This window comes from Brachycentrus maculatus, unplaced genomic scaffold (assembly GCF_059751285.1).
Source record: "Brachycentrus maculatus isolate JH-2025_06_01 unplaced genomic scaffold, ASM5975128v1 h1tg000451l, whole genome shotgun sequence".
NCBI classification, from domain to species: domain Eukaryota; kingdom Metazoa; phylum Arthropoda; class Insecta; order Trichoptera; family Brachycentridae; genus Brachycentrus; species Brachycentrus maculatus.
In genome coordinates this window covers 252,057-273,037 of record NW_028281198.1, presented here as the reverse complement: position 1 = coordinate 273,037, position 20,981 = coordinate 252,057, and the positions used below count along the sequence as shown (strand labels likewise).

Sequence of the window (20,981 nt, the reverse complement as noted above, 5' to 3'; positions counted from 1 at the left end):
TACCCATTCGATGAAATGAATGAAATTTCCAGGCACGAGTAATTTTTTGTCAAACGTTGAAAAATGTGCCCCATTTGTAGAGGGTTGTTTTAATTTTATTGCGAAGGACGAAATCTCAGTTGGTTTTTAACTAATTCCGGTTTTTGAGTAAAAACATTGCCTCTTTATGTAAATTTTAAATAGTCATACACAGGAAAGACGTTAGGTATTCTGACATAGGATTTAAAAGAAGACAATTGGTTTTTATTTAAAAGACATAAAAAAATATATTTGTATTGTGTTTAACCGCTCTATTTTATTGAAAGTGGCAAAATATAACAATTATTTCATCAAAGATGATTGTAAACTTGCATGTATTATGTCATGAGATTGATCATATATATAATAAAGGAGTTCCAAAATAATTGATATGTGGTTGTCAATCATGTGTAGAATGTTGAATGTTGCACGTGTGTAAAATGACTAACCAACCTATGACAGGATGTAAGCCCTGTAAATACCCAGATTTTCATATTTTTCTTCATCTGTGTTGAGGTGTCAAATAAATGTAAAAATGAGTCCTCAGTGGAAAAAACCCAGATTTGTAAACAAGTTTTTGGAAACGCTCAAAATGTTGTGAACGATGTTGTCATTTTACCAATGATGTTGCTACTTAACCAATTTATCAATTCACACAATACTTTTCATTCATCGTTCACTCTGTGTAACACCACATTAAAGTGATATTACACAGAGTGAACGATGAATGACAGAGAGAGCGTTATATTACTATACCACAAAGTATAAATGCTTTTAAAATACAAAATAATTAAAAATTTACGCTAGTTTTGGTAAAAATAATCTTAATATACCTAATGCATAGTAATATTTTTATTTTTTTACATTGACCGTCAAACCATTTTTGGCTCACAGTTTTCACGCTTGCACACTAAAAATAAAATTCTTCTAATAATTCTGTTCCCTTCATAAATACGAGCTGGAAATAAAAGGCTCGAATAAGGCCATTGTGCCAAGTATACGTGTAGATTTGTGCTGAATATGAATGAGTCAGCATTATTATCGACCGGGTGACAGATTGTTGGGTTTCTCTTGATTTGCCGCCCGTCACGTGATGTCAGGTAATTTTGATACAATTACAGAACATAATAGGATTAAATTGTCTCTGTATATGATCACGTAGACATAATAATAACGTGAATTCCACCTTTGAGGGTGCATATATTCGGTGTAACTATGCCAATTCAATAGATATTTATATATTAAAAGCATTTTTGACTTTGTGGTATGGTAATATAATACTCTCTTCATCATTCATCATGAACTCTGTGTAATATCATTTAAAAACACTAATTCATGTCTACCGGTTTCAGAATAAACATTCCAACATTCCATTATTCAAGAAACATTTATTTTCAATTATTCTGGGTGTTTTTGATGTATTTTTCAAATGAATCTTCTCTGTGTTTACTATTCTACCTGCAGATAAGCCTCCTAAAGTTTTGTGGGTTATTTAAAAAAAAAGTCAAATATCGAGTCAAGTAAAATTGCTACAGTCTCCAATTGATATATTAAAAAAGTAAAAAATGTTGTTATAATAATTATTCAAATACAGTAAGATGATGAAGGAACCATCGAGATAAAGCAATTAATAAAGACTTACCCATGGTAATCGCTAATTGATTTTACTTCAAGTTTCAAGTTGTTGAATGTATTCACATTGCGATTTCTAAATCGTCTTTCTTTCTTTTTCTAAGAAAAATTAAAAGTACATTTTTTGTTTTACAAACATATGCATGAAAAATGTACTTTTCTACATTGATATGAGGAGATGCATGAATATAGAAAAGGCAACGACTGAAATAGTGATTCAAGTACAATGTTTCGAAATTAGATCATATTATATATAAAGAACTTACAAGGATTAGAGTAGTATGGTTGTCACTCATGGGTAGAATCGGTGAGTGTTACGAGCATTTAAAGTGATCAGTTAAACCAATCTATAAGCTATATATCAGTCGTAAGCCCCGTAAATGCCCAGGCTTCCATATTCTTCTTTAAATTTGTAGAGATTATTTTTTTTAAAAGACCATATAATATTTTTAATACCTATCCTAATTTATTTTATTTTTTCTTTTTCAGGTATGTCAACGGTATCCGGATTTGCGACAAAACAGCATAATGCATTGCAACTTGAAGGTTAGACATTTTTTTGTTGTTTTTTAATACTTTTTGTAATTAATATTAATATACAATTGATAATTGGATACAATCATTTTTTAAAATGTGTGTTAAGATGGTATGGACATGTGAAACGACTACATGAGGAACAGTAAAATATTTTTGGGGGCGAATGCAGTTGTGAATAGGACAAAAATAATCGAATCGAAACGTTTTCGAAATGGAATCTCTCAGACAAATGTGCAGCGAAGGGATAATTGATATTTTTTTGAATGGTGATGCAAAGCTGAGATAAGAAGGTACTATCAATAAAATTAAGAAAGGTGTGTAGAGATGATCCGGGCATGTGAATCGTATAAAAAATAAAAAAAATTGAATTTTTATGATATTTAAAAGTTTAAGAGTTAAATGTAGTGAATAAATAAAAGCATAAGAAAATTTGGCATTATCGAGTATTAAAAAAAATAGAAACTGGTCAGATCAGGTGTCGAAATAATCGTTGAGTATGTATGAGGAGATTCTTGAATGCAAAAGAGGCGAAGATTGTTTGAAGAGAGAGCGGTGTGGTGAACTCTCTATGCTTACCTCTGCAGAGAAGCGGCATGATGTTTATTTAGTTTTTTTTTCAATCAAAGGTTTCATTGTCAGAAAAATATCATTCACGGTTCTTAAATGCGACTGATATTTTTTTGTAAATTGAACTTTTTTGAAAATAAAACAACAAGCGAAAGTTGAATGAGCCTATTTAAACTGGGACCTTTCATGAATTAATTAAATGGCAACATTTTACTACTCGCGGCGCATAACTGTTTGTTTTCTTTTAACGGTTGCTAATTCGAAAGAAGGGAAAATTTAATTGGGTCACGTAAACTTTACATGAAAATATTTCCGAGGGCTGCGTACTTGGGATGTTACATTATAATTATACATTTACAGAGGAAGTATTATAGAGCGAAACCTAATTATAAGAAATAAGTAAAACAAATATTTAGATGAAACGAGCTTTCAGTCAACTTTATCAAAAGCTTTAAAAAATATAAGAGAATACAACAGTTTATTGTATAAAATAAACCAAATTTTATCATAAAATTGCGTGTGACCAAATACTTGTTCACAAATCTGTTTTTTTTTCACATAAAAGTCACTTTTTTAATTTTTAACTTCTAAATAAAGATGATGAAAGTCTTGATATTTACAGGGCTTATAATCAGTCATAGGCTGGATAAGCGATCATTTTACCATTCATTACGTGATTGTCAATCATGGTTATAATGGTAAATGTTGCACTGCTAAAGTAATCATTTAACCAGCTTATGACAGGTTATAAGCCCTGTAAATATCACGACTTCATTATTTTTCTTCATCGATGTTGAGATGTTAAATGTTAAATCATTTTATGGAAAGTAAACGAAAAAATGTTAAATATTTATACAGTTATTATTACTTTTAATTTTTATAGAATAGACAACAAATGACTTTTTTTCGGCTCTATATCTCCACTTTACTTATATTAATGCGTTACTTATCATTATATTGTGTTTATTATTTATTTTACTATAATTGACGTATGTCTAAATTTAACTTCTTGTGTACATATATTATTTTATATATGCCATATTGTGGGTTGTTATTTTTTTACAATTTTTTTTTGGAAGTGTTGAAATTTATATAAGTGAAATGTCAATTAGGATTTTACCTTTAGTATTGTGTATAATTTTAACTTTCAACGTCACGACAGGTATCACAAATAAACCTTTTTTCAACTAAGCTTTAAATAATAAAATAAAACCCACATACCTATTTCCACATATATTTTATATAACCAGTTAACGGGTTTCGTCGTTACTATCATTTAAGACTGATGTCTTTTAAGACAAAACCCAATCGTTGATCAAGTAAAATGAATGTGTAAAAAAATGATAGTTATTTTATTATGATTAATGCGGTTCTACTAAAAAACGTCAGTACAAAATTTAGTTTAAAATTATAAAAGATAAAACGTGAGTGTTTTGAAGGTGGCCATTCAATGAATGAAATGTAAAACGTGAAAACATATTTGAGAAAAGATTTGCATACGTTTCGAGATAACTTTAAAATACCGAACTTGGAAATTGTCCGGGTGAAGGATCTTCTAAATGAGAGGGATGTTTGAGGGAAGAGGAATGATACCGGAACCGTACTTCCGGTGGCATCTTACGGAAGGGAAACGGAAGGAGATGTAGACAACATTTCTGTAGAAGTCGGTCTTATCGCATGCAAAGGATATCTTTTATCAAATAATATACTGTTGAAGTCATTACTGTGTCAGCATTATATGATACCAGCTTCAAGGCGATGGGCTATGTTTATACATATATGTATTATGAATTCCGATTCAAAGTCGTAGTGTACTGGAATCTACTTGTCTAAGTCCCAGGATCATAAATACATAATATGTATTAAATATTAAATCAGATACTGATATTTTGAGTCTAATAAGTTGTATTTTATAGTTAAAAAAACATATAAAATCTAAATTTTTTGACGATTGTTTCGCTTAGTTATGGCATTTTCAAAGTTATATCGTTTGAAAATGCTTTCCTTTAGAAAATGCCATAAAAAGGCGAAAAAATTGTCACTAAATTGAATAAAATGTTTTTTTAGCAATAAAATCCAGTAAATAAAAAATCAGTGTTTGATTTTATATTTAATACGTAAAGTGAAAAGAAGATATTCCTTCAATTTCTCCAAATGAGTACAATCTCACAGAACCAAATTAAGAGAATTCGAGTTTATTTCATATAATATTTTTTATCACCGCTTCCTTTTATCTCTCAGTTTCAGCGACTTACTGACGCTGGATTTAATTGGCATCGTGTCAAGCCCCCATAGTTTTGAGAATTGTCATTGGCTTGTCTTCGCGAGGTCTCTACGGAATAAGCTATCGAGACCTCTTAAGTACGCTAATGCTTCAGAATTTATTTATAAAGAAGTTAGATGTCGTAAAGTTGAAAACTTTTGCTAGAACTTTAGTTCTCTCTTTATTTGAGCATCAATTTATGTGAATAATTATTACAATTTGGCCGGAGATGTTTTAATTATTACGATTGAGTAAGGGTTGAAATTTTGAAATTTAAAACGTTGAGCTTATATAACTGGTGAAAGAATACTTTCACAACTCATACAAACGCTGTAGGTACGTACATCACGACTTATTAAAATTATACAAGTCATCATTTTTAATAGACCAACCCACAAAATATAACATGAAATACTAAGTAAAACTTAAAAATCAAATAAAAATTAACAGTTTTTTTTTTCATAATATTTTTTGACATCTCATCAAAGATGAAGAAGAATATGGAAGTCTAGACATTTACGGGGCTGACGACCGTCATAGGCTGGTTTAAGTTATCACTTTACACACGTGTATCATTCACCAGTTCTACCCATTATTGACAACCACACTACGCAAATATTTGAAAATCTATATATGTGAACCAATTTTGAAACATTATTCTTGAATCACTAGAACTTCACTAAAGACATCTATTAGTGAGATGAAAAAAGCTTTTTACTAAGCAAAAACTCAAATCTGGACACACTCAAAATGCTGTAAAAAAGTTTTCTTTTCATTATCCTTAAGAAATCATTTATGTTAGGTGCAGATAAACATTGTTATTCACAACTTTTTAAAAAATTTGATTTTTGAAATGAATAAAGAAAAAATTGGTTTTTGGGTTGGATATTAAAAATTAGAATTTTACCAGTTTCATGACAGGCAATTTGTGACAATTTGATTTATATGAATACTTCAAAACCTTTAGGGGTCAAAGAGCAATAATAAAAATGCAATTAACCCTGGTGTTTAGGAAAAAAAACTAAACAGCAGGCAATTTGAACCATTAATTACTATAAATTACCGTAGCACTTGTAGCTTTTAACGAGGCCAGACAACATAAAAGCGCCCGAGCCGGAACTTTTTCACTTTTCAGTGCGGAAATTTCAGTCGGCGGGCTTCTGCCCAGAAAGCTTTGAAAGAGATCCGTGATTGAAGGCTGCCGTTAGTGTACGGAAGACGAACATTGGAGGCTTTATTGGCCCAGAGGGGTAAGCAACTCACAGCTCGTAACGGCTCAAATTAGTAAGGTTGTGTTCGGGGCCATTCTAAGCCGAATCTAATCATTAACTAAAATACAAAAAAGGTGAAAAAATATTTCGTACAAATTTTTTAATCCTACTTATAAATTCATTCATACTTACTGTTGTAGTTAAATTTAAAAAAAAAGTTTTTTTTGCCACGCCTTGCTTTAGGTAGCAGTAGGTTTCAAGCAATAGGTTTTATAATTTTAAGAAATTTCAGATTTTGATAAAAAAAAAAACATTATTTTTATTTAAATAGATAATTATTTTTAAAAAATGCAATTAACAGTAAAAATATATTTTGTCAGCTAAGAAAACAGAAATAATTTTTTTATTCAACTAAAGGCCAAATTAAATCACTGATTTAAAATAAATACCAAAGTAAAAACGACTTTCTACCTTATTCGGACCTACTGTTTATCTTTCTTTTCTGTATTCCTAACATATAACATACATTGCAGCCATAATATCTATTTGTATAGAGTATTTGTTATGATTTCTTTGAGAACGGGTAAATTTCATTCTGTCTTAGAAATGTTTGGTAACAAAAATAAACTTGACATACGAGTAAGCACATAATTAGAATACAAATAAACATTAGAAAATAAACAATTTGACGTTTACACAATAAACGTTGAATCGAGCTCCCCACCAATTGATGCGTACGAGTCAACATTCATTAGTCATTAATAAAAGCAAAATGCATTTTGTAATTAAATGTTACTCTGTTTTAAAATCATTATAAATATTTAATTATAACTTATTAAAATGTCTACCAGTTTCGAAGCTAACCGCTTCTTTATCAAGACTGATTAATACTTAACCTCTATCTACTAAACGATATTGTATTTTGAATATAGTTTAGTAGGTAGAGTTTTAGTATTAATCAGTCTTGATAAAAAAGTGGCTAGCTTCGAAACCGGTAGACATTATAATTAAGTTAAAATTAAATATTTAAAATCAAAATGGTTTTCATTTTTGTTTTCAATGTACGTGGATTTACTCTTTCCTACCCTCTTTACGAGTCAGCTTTGGCTCGTTTTCTAGCTTTTAAGGCTACATCCAAGAAGGTGTTGTGTAAGGGAGGGTGTGGGTGTGGGCTGAAAGGAAATGGGGTGGTGTGCCATTGATGACGTGTTAGCAATTATCGGCCCACTTTCAATTTCCTCTGTTTCGATCCCCTTAAAGTTAAGTAACGCAAAGTGAATCAAAGTAATTCAACAACACGCGATATTAAATAACCCAGACGTAAGGATAATTCAACAAGATGTTTAAATTTTTAAGGTGAATAAAATTATTTCAACAACACGCAATATGAAAAAATAAAGACGTAAGAATAATTCGAAAATATATTTGAAAAAAATAATACAGTTGACTAGATAACTTTTATATTTATAAGTTTATTTTATTTTTTTTTATTTAAATATTCGTGGATTATATGTATCATGTATATTTTGTCAACCTCTGTTGTCTTATGTTCACTATGAAGATTCCAGGTTCGATTTACAGGGGGGGATGTGAAAATAAAAATAAGTGTTTTTACGCTATTATATTTATTTAATATTACTCTGGGCTGGTCCCTGGAGCGCAGGAATGATCAGCTTGCCTTCATATAAGTAACGATCAAAATAACACTGCATTGATTTGATGCAGTGCCCTATGCGCCATGGAATGCGGATAAGGGTTCAAAGATTATCGTTAGTAGAAACATCAAAATTATCGTTTTTTCAAAATCTTTAATCTTTTTAAGTTTTTCATCGATTACTTTAATGTTTTCCCAATGTTGCATTTAAATAAACACGTGTTTTTGAATACTGTTTCTTTCTCTTCTATTTAACCAGATGGAGCCACAGAAACGCGTGGTTGGATATAGCTAGTAATAAATAGTTTTTGGGAATATTTAGTAAACATATACAGTCACCTTCCAATAAACATTTTATAAAAATAAATTTATAGAAATATTTTTTATAAAATAAAGGAAGGCGATAAACAAAATAGTTCTTGTTATCGCCGTATTTTCGAAAGACTTAACAGTTGCGCTGCAGTTTTCTGGTGTTGGTTTTATAACGGAAGTTCTTGGAGATCGTAAAAATCCTTTAGTTATTATATTTTCTTATTTATTGGGAGAGAAATCGCCAAAGTTCCTTAAAACCGACCGATCGCAGGAATCGTGAACTATCGGGGGGGTGGAAAAAAAACCGACCCGGCAAAGTTGAGATATAATTCACGGTTTATGGAAGATATTACAAGTTTGGTCGATTTATATCCATCTCTCGGGTACAATTTTCACTTGTTTGAAAATGTTTTATTTGCCTTGGAGGGGGAGAGGCGATCGCTAGAAGTGGCTGCGAATCATTTATTTGCGGCAATTTATTAATTACGAATTGTGAAGGCGTAGCGCTGTAGAAACTCAGCGCCACACGTTTGTCTAATAAAATACCACGATCGGAATGATTAATTTATACGTCATTAATATCCTCCGTTATTTGCTCATTGATTTATTTATTACTGCAAATAGATACGTTGTTTGTATTATTGTAGCTTTTCAAATAAGAGAAGCTTTTGTGCTTGGAGAGATTTTCACTTAAACATTTGAAGGGACGAAGAAATTTATGCTGCAACTTTTGTATTCTTCTATTTTAATTTTTTAAATTTTTAATGGAAATATTTTTGTTTTTATTATTAATAAAAAATATAAAAAATTATACTATTTCTGTGAGCCTAAGCGGCTCATTATTAGAAATAGGTATCAAATTGTAGTAGAGTAGGTTCGAACTGAAAAACTCTGACTCACGGAGTATAACCCGACACATTATTTTTTTTATATATTATCTATTTTTCTCGTTCCATTTTTTTTCGTAGGCCTTGCGGAATGATTTAAAAAGAGATAAACCTCCTGCGATGTCGATTCTCAGTTATCATTCCATCTGTTTGGTGGTATGCCCGGGAGTCTTCTATCTTAGAGTTGGCCGTGCAATGCTATGAGGGGGGGTCTCGATGATTCCGTTCTCTTCATATGCGTATACTGTTATTTTTTCCTGTGCGTTTAAATAAAAGAATAATAAATATCTACTTTTTGACTTAATGTAAATACGACTAGTTTTGAGAACTACAGACGTTCTCATCAAAAGTTTAGAATACAAATACTGTGTTTTCCAATGTTGGTTGGATTCTTAAAACTCGTTGTGTTTACATAGATAAACTCAAAATGTGGTGTTATAGGATTGTTTAATTTTTATTTTTAAATCATCATATTATTATACAAGAAAGGCTTAGGTTAGGAATTTAATTTGATGATTAGAAAATAACGATATTAATGTTGTTTTTCAAAAAGGGTAAAAGTTTATATTTCCAGTATTTAGTAATGCACACTTAAAAAAAACTTATAGATGCGAAAGTTTAAAAATTCAAAATTACTGAAAAAAGATCAGATGCGATCTAGTCATAGATAAATGATTAAGTATCGGCGATATTTTGCGGGCTTATTATATTAAAGCGGTGAGGAACAAAGTAAAAAGATCCACATCCCATCCTTTTAGTGATACGTGCGTAGAATATCGTATAGAGTATCATGCAAATAGGTAGAAAACAAAACAAAAATTATAGTATGAGAAATCCGTCAAAAGTTGCCTTCATAAATCATCTCGTACAGAAACGTGCCGCCTTATTCCTAGCGGCATAAATCTTTGTTAAAAGAGAAAAAAATAATAAAACAAAACGTTAAAAAGGAGAAAACCCAATTGTACGTGTATAAAAACCATCTAACCTTCGTACGTATAAAAAGACTTATTTTTATCCGTTCATTTGAGCAAAACGTAGCTTAATTTTCATTTTTCGAGGATGTTGAGTGTACCCGTCTCGTTTTCTCGTTTTATAATTTGATAAACGCCTCTCACTCGCCTGGCTTTCGGCAATTTAAAACTCATTCAATTTGGAATCCGCTCGGGGCCATGATATTCAAACGAGTCATTGTATTTCCGTTTTATTTGCTGTTCTATTAGGATCAATGTAAAAACACTCTTATTTTGTTATTCAAATATCTAGATATCTCTCGAATTCAAATTTTCTGTCTTAACAGCAAATGGTATCCCGAAATTCCTAACTATAAAACTCGCTTTTAATATTAGGTGTGAAACTTTCTTCTTCATGTTCAGCAATAACGATTATTATAATAGTAACGCTTTGTCATATTCTTTAAAAATAAAAACAAACAGGCGAAAAAATACTACAGTGATTCTTAACAAAAAGGTTTTTTAACATATTCTCATTCAAAACATGACATTCTTCATTAAAACCGCTGTGATTCTTTATAAAAAATCATTTCTTGACCTTTTTTTTTTAAAACATGGTGTTTTTCATCTTCTGTGATTCTTTTACTTTATTTTTAAGCCCTTATCCGCACCCGCAATCGTACATAGAGTGCTGCATCATATAAACGCAGTCTTGTCTTTCATCTGTCGATGGTGAGAGAATTCTCTTGAAACTAGAGTAATGTAATTCTCAGCAACCAAAAAAAAAGTAATTTGAGAAGTAAGTTTCATCTCATTATAGGAAATAATTAAGAATTGTGTAACAGATAAGTTTGTATATCGATTATGAATAAAACGGGAAATTTATGCCGAACTACATTATAACTATGGTATTTCATCACTAACAGTAATATATGTAATGGTTATCATTTTGTGTATATTTTTAAGCTCAACACATATCCAATAATAGACCCCCTAAGTGGATTGAGGCAACGTTTACTTGGTCATCCTATAAATTGAAACGGTTCCAAGCATATCAATTTATTGGGAAGAAATATGTAGTTTATGGGAGGCAGATACAAGACTAAGAGATCAGATTGAAGTAAAATAATATGTGATGGGAAAGGAAATGGTAAAAAATAGTAGATAGAAAAAGGAGAACATAAGCAACGCTTAGGACACTTACAAAGTAATGTTGACGAATAAGGTATAACAATCTTTAAGTCTACTTATGACCCTTATCCGCACCCAATGGTGCATAAAGCACTTCACAAAATTTATGCAGTACTTTTTCCATAGTTAATTATGTAAAGGGAAGGTGATCAGTTCTGCGTTTCAGATACTAGGATAATATAAAATTAGCACTTAAGAATTTTTTGACCCCCCTGGAATCCACCATGGTAGCCAAATGTGCAATTCGTTTATCACTTCATTATAGAGGTAGACAATTAGTCTACTAATGTAAAATATACCATCAAAGGACTTCTGAAAAAAAAATCATGAGTTGTGGTTACTAGTACATATATCCATATTATACATACATACATACATATATATTTTAATAACAAGAGTACTTTTTTATTTAAAAAAAAACAACTTAAAAAACGTAAAAAAAGAACAAAATTATTTTATTGGACACACCAAATGTTAGATAAGTTACAAGCACACGGACACTTTCAACATAGTTTGCTGAAAAGTTTATGAATTTATGTCGCAAAATAATAAAAGTTTTTTTAATAAAAAGCTCGTAGCACTCTTAAGACAAAATTCGACAAGTTTAACTAAATCGATGAAAATACACGGCCTAAACAACGCCAATAGTGTATGCTTAAAGTTTTCAAAAATAATTATTTTTATTTTGTTCATTTATTTTAATTAAGGATTTAACGTACTTTTTAATTTAAAAAGAAGTATACCTTTTTAGATTTGACTTGGATACGATTTCCAAATATAATACATTCACCTAATAAATTTATATGTCAAGTTGTTCGATTTTATCAAATTAATTTAATAATTTTCATTTCAAATATTACAAAGTAAATACCACTATTTATATATTTGTCCGCCTCCGTAGTGTAATGGTCAGCACGCTCGGCTACCGTTCTAGAGGTCCCGGGTTCGATTCCCAAGGGGGGTAAAATAAATATAAGTGATTTTTTCACTGTTATATGTATTCAATATTATAACCCTGGACTGGTGCCTGAAGCGGAGGGCTGATCACCTCTCCTTCATGTGTAAAGATCAAGATAACACTGCGTTTATATGACGCAGTGCCCTATGCATCATTGGGGTGCGGATAACGGTTTAATTATTATTTTATTATATTAAGTAAGACTTAACAAGTTAAATTTAAATTCAAAATGGATAGATTCTCCCTATGTTCTAGGCTAAATGCTCATTTAATTAAATTCATTAAATGGTCAATGCCTACATGGCTGTATATCGTAATCGAATCAATCAAAGTAAAAGTACATTAATTAATTTAGAATAGGATTTGTTTTGTAGCTTTGCAAGAAGATCGTCAAACGTTATTTAGACTTGCAAGACGTTTCATTTATTGCATCATAATTATGACAAAATTACGTAAAATTCGTTAAATTCAATATTAACGAATATTCATATTTCAATATTAAAATCATTGAAATGTGTAAGTACAACTCGTGCATTATAACAAAATGTGTATTTTTATCGTAACGTTCCATAAAACCCAAGTTTTTATTAAAACAATACGTAAGTCATTAATATACAGATATTTATAAAATTGACAACTGCTTATGTCAGTCTACATTTCCACGTTATGGGATGATTAGATGGGGTTGTACGCAGTGAAGCAGTATTTAAAAGCGATAATGTTGCATAAATATCAAAAATAAAAATAAAACTCAAAGTTCCGAGACAGTCATATCACAAGAAATATTCTACTAAGTATACCTCATGACAACCAAACAAATATACGTAAAAATAATTATCAGACACGCATTTAAAAATAACACAGATCACAAGGAAAGAACTCCCAATTAAACAATACAAAAGTCACCAATAAAACGCCATATAAAAACATGCAAGAAACAAACAAAAACCACGATTCGTAAAAGTTACTTTAAGAACTACGCAATAAAGCTTTATTTATTGCGTCCATTATCCAAAAGATCACGAAATAACAAAACTATGTTTAGAAAGAAGAGCTATTAATAATTAGAAAACGAAGATGAAAATTTTTAAATGTCATTCATGATTGCATGACTAATATTAGACAAAAACATTGATAAACAAGTGTTGAAAAAAGAGTCTTTGAAACGGAAAACTCAGCGAGGACATATTGTTATAAACATAAAATTGTCCAAATGAGTATCATGAAAAAGAAAAGAATAAAATAGGTTGATATTGGTTCACCTAAATACTGACTAGTCCTGTGTAGAACCGAGTACTAAATTCAAGATTCAATTCAGTGCTCATTCAATACAATAAACATCGAAATATGTAACGTTCGTAGGTGCCGGTATGAAAAACGTGATTGATTCGTTATACGATTGGAAATGTCAGGTAGAAATATTTGAAACAGTGTGAAATTCAGCCAACCTGTGTGTTTTCTACATTACCAATTTAGACTTCCATTTCTTATCACGCACGCGCGTGCTTATTGGCTTTCGGAAAAATAAATTTAGATACTGTGGATTTTTACACGTTTTTCTGATTACAAACGGTATAAAAGTATAAAGTATCTTAGTAAAACAATCCCTCATTGATCTCCTTAGTAATATGAGAGCGTTCTGGCTTAAACTCAATCAATGAAATTTTCTTCTTCTTCCTACCACTATCCATACTGAATGATGTATAGGGCACTGCATCGTATTGGTGAAGTGTTATCTTGATCGTAACTGACATGAAGGCAAGATGATCAACCATGCACTTCAAGTACTAGTCCAGAGTTAATATTTGAAAAATATTTGAGTGAAAAAAATAACTTATTTTTATTTTAACTCATCTAAGCATAACCTGCTCAAAACATTATACTACGGAGTGATAAAATGAATTTTTTCGTCAATAATAACAACATAGTAAAAACACAAAAATACAACACAAAAACAAGTATCTGATTGACGTGGATTGTAGTCAAACACGCTGGATCTTCTAGCGCGTTAAGGATATGCAGCGTTTAGATGAGTCGTTCGTCGTGACTACTCAAGTAAACTTTTTCTTTTCTTCCAGGAAAACATACATATTTTTTTGTTTAACAATATAAAAATGCTAACGCTATGGGAATTGAATTTGGTACCTCATGCATTATAGTCAAATGGAGGAGGTTAGTTAACCTAGATTCTTCCCGAATCATTTAAAATACAAGGAGACGCTTCAAAAAGTTTTTTTTTTAAATATTTCAACCAACTATTTTGAGTGTGTTCAATTTTTTATTAAGAAATGTGGTCTTACATTCATCTTATAGAGGTCTAATTGAAAAACTCACTCAACTCATCCTTAGATGCTGGCGAGAGCTCGCGTGTGAAATAAATTTTCAATTGAAAAATATGTATGCAACTTAGTGTGGTTGTCTATAAGGGGTAAATTATTAATGATATATGTGTATATAATGATTACTTAAACCAACCTTTGACACATTGTAAGTTCTGTAAAATTTTATATCGACAGTTTATTAATAATTTTATATCACGAGTATATCCAGATTTCCATATTATTTTTCATCTTTGTTAAGATATCAAAATATTTAAAAATATGAACGAATATGTATTCTCTTTTTCTAAATATACTCTTAAGAGAACAAAACCCAGATTTGGACACACTCAACATATTGTGAATAAAATATTCAATTTAAAAACTGATTTATGGATCACCCTGTACTTTCATACTCGGCGATTAGGATAAAAATAAATATTTATTTATTTCTACTTGTACACGGCTTATAACGTGTTAGTTATAACAAAACGGAGTGAAAACTCAGGCTCCATCTTATCTCGTTCGCATCTCGGGTGAGGATGGAAATGATTTTATAGCAGAAACGTTTCCATGATAGAAAAGTCGATGGGGGCGTAGATGGCACATAGGAGCTACATGGACGGGAGATGAAACCGTAGATGGAGAGCTATTACGTTGAAATGTTAGAACGTTTTGCCCGAAACACACAAGATTGATTACGGAAAAATCGCTTTCTTGTTGGGGTTGATAGAATAATGAATTTTCGTATTGAAATAAATGCCGCTTTACTTTTGGTGAAATCAGACAGGGCACGAAAGGCAAAATGAAGTATCTCCCAATATTTAAAAAAATGTTCATGATTATTCACCCTTTTTATATTATTATGAGATTCATAAACTGTTAAATCAAGAGTCCCTTACTTAAAGTTCGTTATGAATCATGTTATGTTGTAAAATATTAAAATATCATTTAAAAAATGTTTTTCATATAAAATGAGTAACAAAACATCAAGATTTAGTCGTAAAAACAACTTTTTTAGGTCAAGAGTTGAAATAATTGGCAAATATGTATGAGGGGATGCGTCAATTTAGAAAAGGAAGAAAATCTTGGCACAGGTAGTTTGTTGTAGCCTTCTATTTTCTCTGCCTACCCCTGCGGGAAAGTGGCGTGAAGGTAAGTTATTTAACATAGTTTTAGAATGGATGTTATTTTTTTCTAATATTTTTTCGCATTTAATGTTACGAAGGGCACCAAATCCTGTCAAAGTAGTGTTATTTTGAAAGTTATTTGATAGTTTTCAGTCTTGACTTTCAATAACCATTCCAGAATAAAAATAAACAATTATTTCAACATTTGTTTTTAATTATTCTAATAACTTTGTTTTAAGCATTCGTTAACTACTGATTTTAAAATCACATTGTTTGTCTTAATCCATCTGGAAATCAAACCCAGGAACTTAGTCATATGCGCTTACCACAAGAATATGGAGCAGACACTAAAAAAAAGTTATCTAATGTTACAAAAAAAAGTGATTAAATTTTTTTTTTTCTCTTTAAAACATAGTTTTTATATTTTATTTATTTCTATATTTGCATAAAATAAAGGTGCAAATTATAATTTATTTAATTTATCTTACCCTCGTACCATTGTGATAAAATAAAAATATGATATAAAACGCAAAGAAATGAAATAAAGTGCCGATATATTGATAACGCTGTTACGATGCTACGAGCATTCCTTTGAGTTCTAAAATAATATTTTTTCTCCAATCTATACGTACACATGTTTTTTCCCCTCAATTTTCATTTCCGGTATGATGAAAGGTGAAATTAAAATATGTATCGGCGCATTGTTCCATATTTTACAGGGTAGAAAAGCATTTTCGTTTATGCTCGTAATTCTCTCCGAATTCGGAATTCAAAATTGTCAAAAGAATGAAAAAAAAAACATCCCTTTGTACGCGGAGGATCTTCCTTCATATTCAAATGAAATCGATTCTAGATAAAATCACCAAGTATTTTGCTATGAACATAAGAACAAAATTCTACCTCCATCTATATATATATAAATGTAAATGTACGTTGGTTCAAAATCTTATACCTCCTAAAGTTATTCGATTGATTTAATATTCAGACACAACACTGCTACTTTACTGACAGGTAAAAAAGTTTTTCTAAACGGTTTTTTTTACCTCAATGGCAGTGCCATCTGTTAAACTTAACAACAAATGCTTCTAGTAATCTGCTAAAATATTATAAAACCGCAAGCGGTTTGTGGTTTATGTTTTCTTTATTTTCCATTTAACCTGACTGAGTCGCAGCAGTGCGTGGCTGAGTAAAATTAAGGCGTCACACTTTTTCAATATTTCATTTATAAGTTTGCAAAATACTCAATGGTGTAGGCCTTTTATCCTCTCTGTTTACTCATGCGAAAAAGCAGCGTGGTAATTAATTAGTTTTATTTGATTTTCAAAAATAAAATGTATCTTAGGAATCCCTATATGGGTACGTATTTTTAGTTTTGATCTCAAAAAAGCAAATAAGACACTTCCGCTCAAATTTCTTAATTTTAAATTAAAGCATCATTTCAGGAATTGAAATTCGCAAAGTAGGCTACAGAGAATATTATAAAGTAATGTATCTGTTCGCAAAGCGCTTTTTCCCTCCATTTTCTTTCATTATCCAATATAAAATGCGTTGCTACGGAACGTGTTGATAACTTGAAAAAGAGCTTTCATGATGCTGTGATCTATTGTATCCTTAAAATATATCAAAAGGAAGTCAATTTTTTGACGAACGTATTTCTGGAGACAACATATTTCAGAACGTCAATTGAGAGACATTTCTGCTTCCGTTCGCTTTCAGTTTATTGTGATGATATATTTACATATTTTTCCTAAAATAAACTTTTCGTTTTACCTATATGGTATGTATATCTATCTATCCTTATGATCAATAAGATAATTTGAGAAACAAATATATTTTCTAAAGCAAGTATTTCTAAAAGCATTTCTAAAGCAAATTTCTATTTAATACAGACTCGCACATATTATATAGTGCAAAATGATGTATGATAAATAGATGTTCGAATGGTGAAATAAGGAAAGAATGCAAGGCTGAGATAAGCATTATCGATAAAATTATGAAAGGTGTATTGAGATGCTTTGGCCATGTGGAACGTATGAGTGAGGAAAGATCAGTTAAACAAATTTATGAGGCAAATATAGTTATAAAAAAAGCAAAGGAAGGCCGAGGAAAACTTGGCATAATCAGGTTTCTCAAATACTTGAAAGCAGCCGGGTCAGGAATCGAAATAATCGGCGGGTATATATGAGGAGATACATGAATGTGGAAGAGGCGAAGAATCCTTGCAGGGTGGAAGGGCGTTCTATTCTCTTTGCCTACCCCTGCAGGAAGCGGCGTGTTAGTTAGTTATAATATAAATTAAGGTGTTGTTGAATAAAACATTAAAATCAATTTAAAAAAATTAAATTATCAATTAAAATGTAAATAAAGATCATTATTGATATTTAAATGTAGATGAAAAATAATATGGATTTTGTAATAAGTTTTACTCGGTTAATACTACTGTTAATTCAAATCTATTTTAATACATATTTCCATGCATTCCGAATAAATATCTGTTTTTAGTGACAAACCCAGAAATGGTGAACAGATTTTGACACAAAAAGTTGTGAAAAATATTAATATTTGTTTGTTCATCGATAGCTTTGAAATTCGGATACGATGCTGCATTTAAATACATGCGTATTTATTCCTAGATTTTTCCTCAATGGCAGCGCCATCTATTGAAAGTAACAGTTACATACAAAATATATCTCACTGAGATAAAGGCATGACACTCATTGGACTGCTTTGCATATTTTACTAATATTCTAAAAAACGCCATATTAAAAAAAATATATATATATATATTCAAATCTGAAAACATTATCACACTCTAATATCATTCATCGTTAACTTTGTGTAATTCACAAAACGAACGATGAATGATTAGAAGAGTGTTATATAACCATACCAAAAAGTTAACAATGCTTTTAATAAACAAAAAAATATCAACCAATAAGTTTAGTAAATGACTTTTTTATTCTTGTTAACCAAAAGTGCTGCATATAACGTGATTATGTCATATATAAATTATATATTTAAAAAAAAACTTTTTATTTGTGCATTTTTATACCAAGAATGTCAAAATATTTTCGCTTTTTATCTCGAAAGCGTATTTTAATACCACCATCTCACAAATTTATAAGGAAATTCTTCCCTAATTCCAGAAAACAAATGTGAAAAATAACTGTAATTGATGGCATTTTTGTCACCTTTCGTTCATAATAATTTGGCTCAATGGGTACATAAAAATGACTTACGATTATGTCCGAACGCTTTCTAAGAAACTGAATATAAATCTTAGAGCGATAGACTTTTTATCGCTAATTTTATCTTTAGCAGAAATCAACAAAAGCCTGAAAAATATTTTCGCCACAAAATTATTTTGCTATGGCCAATATTGTAATAATAAATGAAAAATAAGTACGAAAGAATACTATAAAAAAATCCTAAAAAGGAATTTACTTCACGTATTTTATTCGTTTATGTCAAAATCATTTATCAAACAATTTTTTTAAACAATATAATAATAATTATAAACCCTTTACCGCACTCCAATGGTGCATAGGGCACTGCTTCATATAAACGCAGTGTTATCTCCATCGTTTTACACATGAAGGAAAGGTGATCAGCCCTCCACTTCAGGTACCAGTTCAGTGTAATATTGAATAAATATTAGAGTGAAAAAATCACTTATATTTACTAAACCCCCCTAGGAATCGAACCCGGGACCTCCAGAACGGTAGCCGAGCATGCTGACCATTACACCACGGAGGCGGACAAAACAATATAATGTTTCCTAAAAAGGTTCAAAGATATGATATCTCGATATTTATATCGATATATTATATCAAAAAGGTGTTTTATACGTTTGCAAAAAAAGCCAAATATTAACTGATAACAATATGACGATATTTAATTAATTTGTGTGTGTACATATGATGAGAGGTCCCGTAAATACGTGCGTTGATTTAGAAATTCACGTTTGATCGATTTAACCAAATTTTAAACGATATTTTGTTAGATCGATCAAATGTGATTTTTTAAATCAACGCACGTATTTACGGGACCTCTTATTTTATGTGCAAATAAAACTCAATTAAATAACATGATATTTTTCATCAGTTAATATTTGGCTATTTTTTCAAACGTATAAAAAACCTTTACGATATTAAATTTAGTCAAATTGATCAAATTTATAGATCAACGCACGTATTTATAGAACTGTTCATTATGAGTATGTAAAAATGGATTTAAATATTTTATGATTTTTTTCTGTTAGCACATTGTAGTGGTTGCCATTGCAAATGGGTTAAACCAGAAGTAAAATATAAGTCCAAAGTGTCCAATTGATTGCGACATTCTTTTATAAAATATTCGAACATTATGATCATCAATATGGTTAAATGGTAAATGTTTTAGAGTGATTATTTTACCAGTTAATAAAAGCTGCAAGCTCTGTAAAAACTTCTTTGATATCAACTCAATAATGTATTCATACATGATATTTATAATAATCTTAATAATAAATCCACTAAAACTAACCATTTGTATACCAATTAAAAGATTCACTAAAATAATATGTTACTCGTAATATTATAACTTTTTTTTACATATTTTATAAAAACTAATGTTAGCCTTTTAGCACAATGAATCAACCACTAAACCGCAGAGGCAGAAATATGTAACTGTTAAATGGGGTATTTAAACCGGGGTTTAAAGTTACAAATCGGGTGCAGTCAAATCCTCCCCTAATCTCTATTCCAACATTGAAAAAAACTAATATTTGTAATCTCTCGGTCTGGACGAATATTTGTTTAGGGGACTTTGAAATTTTACTGAAAAGTTTTGAGAGAAATGACCATTTTGACAGGATGAATAAATACAACGTAGATTTGCATAATGCTTCAATGTAATACTCTTATCCTTGCTAAAATGGTTCTTGAAACTAAGTGTTAAATAAGTCCTGCGAGTATACGTCAGCACTTTTGGGACTGCTAATTATTTCGAGTCCTGGGGTGAAAATATTACCTGGGTATTATTTAAGGTAGAAACAAAATATATAGGTTAGGATAAAGGCGGTTTAAAGCAATTAATATTCTAGAGTACCCATGATTAAATTTGGTCATTGTTTAATTAATTAAAAACATATTTTTTTGTTGATTGCCAAAACCCTAGATTAAGTAAAGAAGCTCTATATTCTATGCCTATTTACGTTAAGATTTTGCAAGATGCAGCCACCATAATGTAACAATGAACAAACAATGAAGAAATCAATAAATTCAAAGTTATTTCACACGTTTAAAAGTATAAATAAAATAATAATATTTATTAATATATTATTAGATTAAAACCAATATTTTTAGCTTTTTCA

General features: G+C 30.3%; 1 protein-coding gene across 1 annotated transcript in view; it reads left to right on the top strand.

Annotated features, from left to right (window-relative positions):
- Window positions 1-20,981, top strand: part of LOC148302465 (uncharacterized) — a 322,290-nt gene that overhangs the window by 183,279 nt on the left and 118,030 nt on the right. Inside the window, exon 2 of the mRNA XM_088271569.1 lies at window positions 2,140-2,196. Coding sequence (XP_088127695.1) covers window positions 2,140-2,196 — 57 coding nt within the window. The remainder of the gene's footprint in view (window positions 1-2,139; window positions 2,197-20,981) is intronic.